The following is a 7,500-nucleotide window of genomic DNA, read 5'->3' as shown; positions in this document are numbered from 1 at the left end:
AAACATGATATTAAAGTTTATATGCAGTACTTTATCAACAGTATATTTAGTCTAAATCTCTGGGTCTATTTCCGGCCTCTCTCCGTCCTTGTGACGCAGCGCCATTTTTACTTTAGAGAAGTACTCACATTTTCCGGACATTGAACGCACCGTGTGATGGAGCACACAGAGCAGCAGAGCGACCACTAAAGTCTTCATGGCTCTGTCCGGGCTCTTTATGAGAAACACTCGGTAAACACTCGGTAAACACTCGGTAAACACTCGCTGAAACGCTCCCGAAAATGTCTCCGACAGTCCAAACCGAAACTAAAGATCTGTATCGCTTCTAAAGAGCGTTTGCGTCAGTGGGGCGGACCGACGGGGCGGGGTTAACAATCCGCGGCCAAACAGACAGCCAGTTAAATTTACACCAATGAAATAAAACAGCAGCAGCTGTTGCTAGGTAGGAATATGTCCGACATGTTGCTGTCAAACAAACTGTATTGAAAGATAGACAGTGCACATTAATGAACACAAAACGTGTCAATATGCCAGATTGTAGCCTAAGGCTCATGTCCTCCTCAAATCCCTCAGCAGGTTGGTGATAAACACATGAAAGATAATGAACAAAAACCAAAGCAACCAGTAATGACAAACAACAACATGTACTGTAAATACACACATGTATTAAAGGGTCAGAGTCTTAAAGGGTCAATGTATTAAAGGGTGATGGGTCAGGGTCTTAAAGGGTCAGAGTATTGAAGGGTCAGGGTCTTAAAGGGTCAGAGTATTGAAGGGTCAGAGTCTTAAAGACTGAGTCTTTAAGGGTGAGAGTATTAAAGGGCTGGAGTCTTAAAGGGTCAGAGTATTAAAGGGCTAGAGTCTTAAAGGGTGAGAGTATTAAAGGGTCGGAGTCTTAAAGGGTCAGAGTATTAAAGACCAAGTCTTAAAGGGTCAGAGTATTAAAGGGTTGGAGTCTTAAAGGGTCAGAGTATTAAAGACCGAGTCTTAAAGGGTCAGAGTATTAAAAGGTTGGAGTCTTAAAGGGTCAGAGTATTAAAGACCGAGTCTTAAAGGGTCCGAGTATTAAAGGGTCAGAGTATTAAAGGGCGAGTTTCAAAGGATCAGAGTATTAAAGGGTCAGTCTTAAAGCGTCAGAGTCTTAAACGGTCAGAGTATTAAAGGGTCAGCGTCTTAAAGGGTCAGAGTAATAAAGGGTCAGAGTCTTAAAGTATGAGAGTATTAAAGGGTGAAAGTATTAAATTGTCAGAGTATTAAATGGTGAGAGTATTAATGGGTGAGAGTATTAAAGGGTGAGTCTTAATGGGCGGGTCTTAAAGGGCGAGAGTATTAAATGGTGTGAGTATTAAAGGGTCTGAGTATTAAAGGGTGAAAGTATAAAAGGGTACGAGTATTAAATGGCGAGAGTATTAAAGGGTGAGAGTATTAAACTGTGAGAGTATTAATGGGTGAGAGTATTAAATGGTGAGAGTATTAAAGGATGAGTCTTAAAGGGCGAGTCTTAAAGGGTGAAAGTATCAAAGGGCGAGAGTATTAAAGGGTGAGAGTACTAAAAGGTGAAAGTATTAAAGAGTCTGAGTATTAAAGGGTGAAAGTATAAAAGGGTACGAGTATTAAATGGCGAGAGTATTAAATGGCGAGAGTATTAAAGGGCGAGAGTATTAAAGGGCGAGAGTATTAAAGGGCGAGAGTATTAAATGGTGAGAGTATTAAAGGGTGAGAGTATTAAATGGCGAGAGTATTAAATGGCGAGAGTATTAAAGGGTGAGAGTATTAATGGGTGAGAGTATTAAAGGGTGAGAGTATTAATGGGTGAGAGTATTAAAGGGCGAGAGTATTAAAGGGCGAGAGTATTAAAGGGTGAGAGTATTAAATGGTGAGAGTATTAAATGGCGAGAGTATTAAAGGGTGAGAGTATTCAATGGTGAGAGTATTAAATGGCGAGAGTAATAAATGGTGAGAGTATTAAAGGGTGAGAGTATTAAATGGTGAGTATTAAAGGGTGAGGTCTTAAATGGTCAGTCTTAAAGCAATTTGCACATCATTATGAGATCCTGTTGTAAATTACACATTTGCCCTCATTCCTGTAACTTTAGTGCTGCTGTGATTACAAATGGCTCTTATGCACTGATTTTACCCAACATATTGTTTCATGTATTTACCATCATATGATGTGTGTACTATATTAGAGATGGATGTAGCATTGTGTGCATAGTGCTGGTGGTCTGTTGATTAGGGTGCAGGTGATGACAGGAAACAAGGGCTGACTAACTTCCTGTTTGAAAACAGCAGCGCATCGCCTTGATCCCAAACTTGATGAAGCCGTGAGGAAGAATCGTGTTTGTTTAAGTAGAAGAAGAAGTCATTGTTGTGTGCCGTAGAACTTTGATAACAGATTTATATAGACTAACTTTTCTGCTGGTCTGGACTCTCATTTTCACTAAGAATTGTAGATTTTCAAAATAAAGTTGTGACTGTCCACAGCTGTAACATTCTTCTAATAGCTGTTAGTTGTCAAACTCGGATGATTCGAGATGACAGAACGTCACCTCAGACTCCGAGGTTTTTAAGGTCAGTGTGTGATCCGACTTAAATAAACTGTTCTCGGAGCAGAAACAATGAATCCCACCTGTCTAGTTATCTGAATCCCTCAGGTGATAACCGTGGACTTCTCTTTGACCAATGGCGTTAATCTAACATCTGACTTCAGAACACAGATGATTTCAATAAATATAAAGACTTTTGATTTATAAATAAACTTTTTTGTCAAGTTTCATTAAAAACAAACATTCATAGATTTTCAGGTTCTTTTATTGAATAAAGAAAAAAATTACAGAACCTTCCAAACAGCTGATCATGTTCATCTCATAAATCATGATTATATCAATCAGCTGATCCTTCCTTAATGTGAACATTTAATAAACTGTTTCATATTTACACAATTGATCCAAAAAACCCTCCGAAACCCAACTAAAACAACAAACAAGATAAAGCAGATAATCAGCTGATCCAGAAACACACCTCTTAAGGAGGATGATGAAGGTCAACAGGCCTCTTAAGGAGGATGATGAAGGTCAACAGGCCTCTTAAGGAGGATGATGAAGGTCAACAGGCCTCTTAAGGAGGATGATGAAGGTCAACAGGCCTCTTAAGGAGGATGATGAAGGTTAACAGGCCTCTTATGGAGGATGATGAAGAATAAATTGATCTCATTGATCGGTGAGAAGAGTGAACACCAATGAAGCAGAGTTACATGTTGGGTTCTGTGGAGACAAAAACAAACACCGTAAATAACAAACAAAAAGAAAATTAAACAGGTGTGTTATCTACCTGTGTGTTAATACAAAAACAGGTTTTAAAAAGGTGTTTAAGGTGTGAACTGACCCCAGATGTGGTTGTGGGTGTTGGAGCCGTGCTGCACTCGGCAGGAGAACCCCTCTCCTGATTTGGGCTCAAAGGCCACGCTCCTGGTCAGGTGGAAGTGCCAGTTCTTGTTAAAGGCCAGGTCGGTCTGGTTACATCCAGGCAGCTCCTCGCCCCCCTTGAGGAGGGTGATGGACAGGTCGGGAGGGTAGAAACCGCTCACGTGACAGATCAGGGTGTTCTTATTCCCGAACTCGCCACGGCCACTGCTGTACACCTGAACCTTAGGGTTAGCTGTGGGTACACAGAGCAGGAAGTGATGTCATCACACGACTATGTTTACAGCCACTTAATCGATAAACACACAGTCTGTCGCATTTCATTTCCTGCTCCCATTAAACTCATTCTTTTGTGTTTCCACTGTAACTTATAGGAAACAACAGGATTATTGTGTATACACTGTAAATGTAAGCTTTGTTCCGTCTGTGGCCGGCAGGGGGCGCTGCTGCAACAAAGGTTTTTAGAGGAAAACGAAACTTAACGTTTCAGGAAATTCAACTGAGTCACAAACAGATCAGCGTTTTACAGGAGTTTGAATATTTATCACAGATGAGCCTGTGATAAATAACAGCCAATCGAACTATCAGTCGATCAAAAACAAAGATATGGAGGACAGAGGTCTCACTCTGACGCGGGTTACATGTTGCGCAGGACTTGTTCAAATAAAGAATTTTAAACATATTTAAATTGAAATAAACATTTCCTGTTTATGAGAGATTGATTGGTATAAATGACTACAGGAGCCTCTAAAGTAGAGTTTATAAATAAAGTATATGATAAGAGTAATACTCACTGTGTTTCTGCGCGCAGCAGACTGCCACCAGGGCCAAAAGACTCAGATAAAGGTTCATCTTTGTTTCTCTGATTCTTCCTCTGACTTTCAGATTAAAGTGCTGCGTTCAGTGTCAGCTAAGCGTTCTGCCTCGTGTGTTGTGTCCGCCGAATAAAGTGAAAGTACAAAAGGATCGCAGTTAAACTCGCTCTCAGCCTAACCCACTTCATTTCATCAGCCAATCAAAAATGTGCTTCCACTGTTACCAGGCAGAACAGGATCAGACAGGTTATCCGAGGAAAGTACCAGAAAAACCTCCGTAAGGTGTGACCATGGTTGGCACCATATTGAATGAAAACGGAAATATAGATGATGTAAATAAACATGTGAGTGTTTGTGAAGACAAATCACACGCAGACGTTAAATCTTAATACTTTTATTTTTATTGTTTTGGTGATAAACACTTTCAGTGAAGAACATTGTATGTGAAACATTTCTTCAAACTTGAAGGCCACACTTTATTTCATATCACTTCAAAAATATACATAACCCCGCTATAAACACTGAAATATGAAAATACTGTGTTCATGTTTCTGCTCTGCGACACGCGTGACCACGTCACGTTTAAAACACAGGTCACATGTTTCTTTAGACTGTAAAATGTTTTCAGCTGTGAACACAGGTGAGACTGCTTCTCAGAACTCCGTCTTCTCCTCACCTCCCGGTTTGGCCCCTCCCTCAGCTCCTGAGGAGGGGGAGGAGTCTTTGGCTTGGAAGCCCAGGGAGGCGGAGTTGATGCAGTAACGTTTTCCTGTTGGTCGAGGTCCATCATCAAACAGGTGCCCCAGGTGAGCTCCACACTGAAAATGGAGAGAGAGAGAGAGAGAGAGAGAGAGAGAGAGAATGTTTTAAGGTGGACTGAGTGTTAGAGGTTACCTGGCTCCAGGTGTTATACAGTAGATAATGGGTGAATGTTTTAAGGTGGACTGAGTGTTAGAGGTTACCTGGCTCCAGGTGTTATACAGTAGATAATGGGTGAATGTTTTAAGGTGGACTGAGTGTTTGCGGTTACCTGGCTGCAGGTGGTCTCCACTCGGTGCATCCCGTAAGAGAAGTCGTCAGAGTTTGAGATGGACTCCTCTTGCATGAGGTCAAAAAAAGATGGCCACCCTGAACACATGAAAGCTTGAGGTTAGAAACAGGTGACGGACAACTTTAAATAAGTGACAACATGTTCCTGTTTCCCTGAGGATGAACTCTCCGAGTTATATATTGTATAGAGCTTCCTACCATCAGCCTTAGCTCTGTATTACTGCTATTCAGCTAATGTTAGCATGCTAACATAAGGTGGTTGATATGGTTACCATTATACCTGCAACAAATCAAGATGTTAGCATTTTCACTCTTAGCATTTAGCTCAGAGGGTTGCCTCACCTGATCCAGAGTCAAATTTAGTGTTTGAGCTAAGACAGAAACAAAAACATCAAAGTTAGCGTTTGATATCTTTTTAACACGTTTGTTTATTATAACAAACGTTGTCTTATGATGACCACCTGGTCACAGCTCTCACCTGAACAGAGGCGCTCCACACACCACACAGGTGTACAACCCCTCGTCTTTATGGTTGGTGAACTCTCCTGTGAATGCACTGTAAAAAAAATATTGACTGAAGTTTGCAACAAGAGCTAACAATGTTAACAAAGCTAACAAGCGTTCCTCCCACCTTTCGGTGCCTCTTTCCTGGGTCACATGGAACTGCATCGGAGTGAGTCGCTCCTTCAGCTCCTCCTGAGTGAAAGTTACAGACCATGTCTTCTTAGTCCTACGAGCTCCTGGGAGGAAACAAAGATTAATAAAGACTGCCTTCGACGACGACAGGAAGAAGAGCTGTACTTCAGGTGAGCAGTCACGTCAGACTCAGCATAAACAACCAAAAGCAAAAATGTACTTTCAAGCTGGTGTAAAGTTCCTGTGTAGATTATCTCAGTGGTGATGTGTTCAGGTTCCAGTGTTTGTGTGTGTGTGTGTGTGTGTGTGTGTGTGTAGATTATCTCAGTGGTGATGTGTTCAGGTTCCTGTGTGTGTGTGTGTGTGTGTGTGTGTGTGTGTGTAGATTATCACAGTGGTGATGTGTTCAGGTTCCTGTGTGTGTGTAGATTATCACAGTGGTGATGTGTTCAGGTTCCTGTGTGTGTGTAGATTATCACAGTGGTGATGTGTTCAGGTTCCTGTGTGTGTGTAGATTATCACAGTGGTGATGTGTTCAGGTTCCTGTGTGTGTGGGACAGAGTATAACATTTCCCCTTGCAGGATTATTAAAGTCTATTTCTCCTGACATGAAATAAACAGTGACAGAGTTGAGGTCAAAGGTCAGTTTGAAGCTCTCAGGAAACGTCCTTTTGTTTTTCACCACAATTTTAAACAAACCATATCGATCCTTGTTTGTTATCACGGAAACAGAAACTGAAGCGGTGACTTAAGTTCTGGAGTGATGAACATCTGGACCTTTTCAAAACATGTGGGGACCAAAAGTTCTGATGCATGGAACCTTTGACAACCTCCCGCTACCTGAGAGCACCAAACATAAACCAGCAGCACGGTCCACGCAGAGTTAATCAGACACAGCAAACACACACAGGCAGTCGCAGCAGCAGCAGGTGTTAAACAGGTGAGCTCTCAGCAGGTGAGCGGAGCACGCAGCGGTCAGGACACCTGAGGGCAGACTGCAGGACTTCAGAGCCACAGGAGGACTCTTGGTTATTAGATGGAGCAGATTGAAACCAGACATGACGAATCACAGCGTACGGCGGGCTGCATGGAAGAGACGGCACAACACGTCATATGACGTCAGGACAGGACACAACCCGGCATGACAGGACACAACATGACATGACAGGACACAACCCGGCATGACAGGACACAACCCGGCATGACAGGACACAACCCGGCATGACAGGACACAACATGACATGACAGGACACAACCCGGCATGACAGGACACAACATGACATGACAGGACACAACATGACATGACAGGACACAACCCGGCATGACAGGACACAACCCGGCATGACAGGACACAAAACAACAGGACACGACAGGAAGCAACAGGAAGCAACAGGACACGACAGGAAGCAACAGGACACGACAGGAAGCAACAGGACACGACAGGAAACGACAGGAAGCAACAGGACACGACAGGAAGCAACAGGACACGACAGGACACGACAGGAAACAAAACAACAGGACACGACAGGAAACAACAGGACACAAAACAACAGGACACAACAGGACACAAAACAACA

General features: G+C 42.6%; 3 protein-coding genes across 7 annotated transcripts in view; all 3 read right to left on the bottom strand.

Annotated features, from left to right (window-relative positions):
* Positions 1-354, bottom strand: part of LOC306818156 (beta-2-microglobulin-like) — a 1,695-nt gene extending 1,341 nt beyond the window's left edge. The window contains exon 1 of the mRNA XM_079335530.1: positions 129-354. Within this exon, the coding sequence (XP_079191656.1) occupies positions 129-198 (70 nt within the window). The 5' untranslated portion in view covers positions 199-354. The remainder of the gene's footprint in view (positions 1-128) is intronic.
* A 2,439-nt stretch (positions 355-2,793) lies between these two features.
* On the bottom strand, positions 2,794-4,398 carry LOC306818068 (beta-2-microglobulin-like). Its single transcript, XM_079335438.1, has 3 exons — positions 4,217-4,398; positions 3,385-3,657; positions 2,794-3,263 (listed from the first exon to the last, which is right to left on the bottom strand). The coding sequence occupies exons 1-3, from the start codon at positions 4,272-4,274 to the stop codon at positions 3,250-3,252; spliced, it is 345 nt and encodes a 114-aa protein (XP_079191564.1). The 5' UTR covers positions 4,275-4,398; the 3' UTR covers positions 2,794-3,249.
* A 222-nt stretch (positions 4,399-4,620) lies between these two features.
* msrb3 (methionine sulfoxide reductase B3) overlaps positions 4,621-7,500 on the bottom strand; it is a 5,071-nt gene continuing 2,191 nt past the window's right edge. For 2 of the 5 annotated variants that reach the window (XM_079335753.1, XM_079335755.1), the window contains exons 2-7: positions 6,908-7,006; positions 5,919-6,027; positions 5,766-5,843; positions 5,630-5,658; positions 5,268-5,365; positions 4,621-5,055 (exon numbers count right to left, since the gene is read on the bottom strand). In XM_079335753.1, coding sequence (XP_079191879.1) covers positions 4,891-5,055; positions 5,268-5,365; positions 5,630-5,658; positions 5,766-5,843; positions 5,919-6,027; positions 6,908-6,983 — 555 coding nt within the window. In that variant the 5' untranslated portion in view covers positions 6,984-7,006 and the 3' untranslated portion in view covers positions 4,621-4,890. Of the gene's footprint in view, positions 5,056-5,267; positions 5,366-5,629; positions 5,659-5,765; positions 5,844-5,918; positions 6,028-6,907; positions 7,094-7,500 lie in introns of those variants that run through there. The other 3 variants (XM_079335751.1, XM_079335752.1, XM_079335754.1) reach the window with 2 other exon arrangements.

The sequence above is a fragment of the Symphodus melops genome, assembly GCF_947650265.1.
Source record: "Symphodus melops genome assembly, chromosome: 22".
Lineage (NCBI taxonomy): Eukaryota > Metazoa > Chordata > Actinopteri > Labriformes > Labridae > Symphodus > Symphodus melops.
The sequence above is the reverse complement of the archived record's forward strand: the minus strand, read 5'-3'. Positions and strand labels throughout refer to the sequence as shown.

Coding starts and splice junctions, on each gene's coding strand:
- LOC306818068 (XM_079335438.1), bottom strand. CDS start 4,274: ATGAACCTTTATCTGAGTCTTTTGGCCCTGGTGGCAGTCTGCTGCGCG. Junction 3,658..4,216: donor CTGCTGCGCGCAGAAACACA/GTGAGTATTACT, acceptor GTGTACCCACAG/CTAACCCTAAGGTTCAGGTG.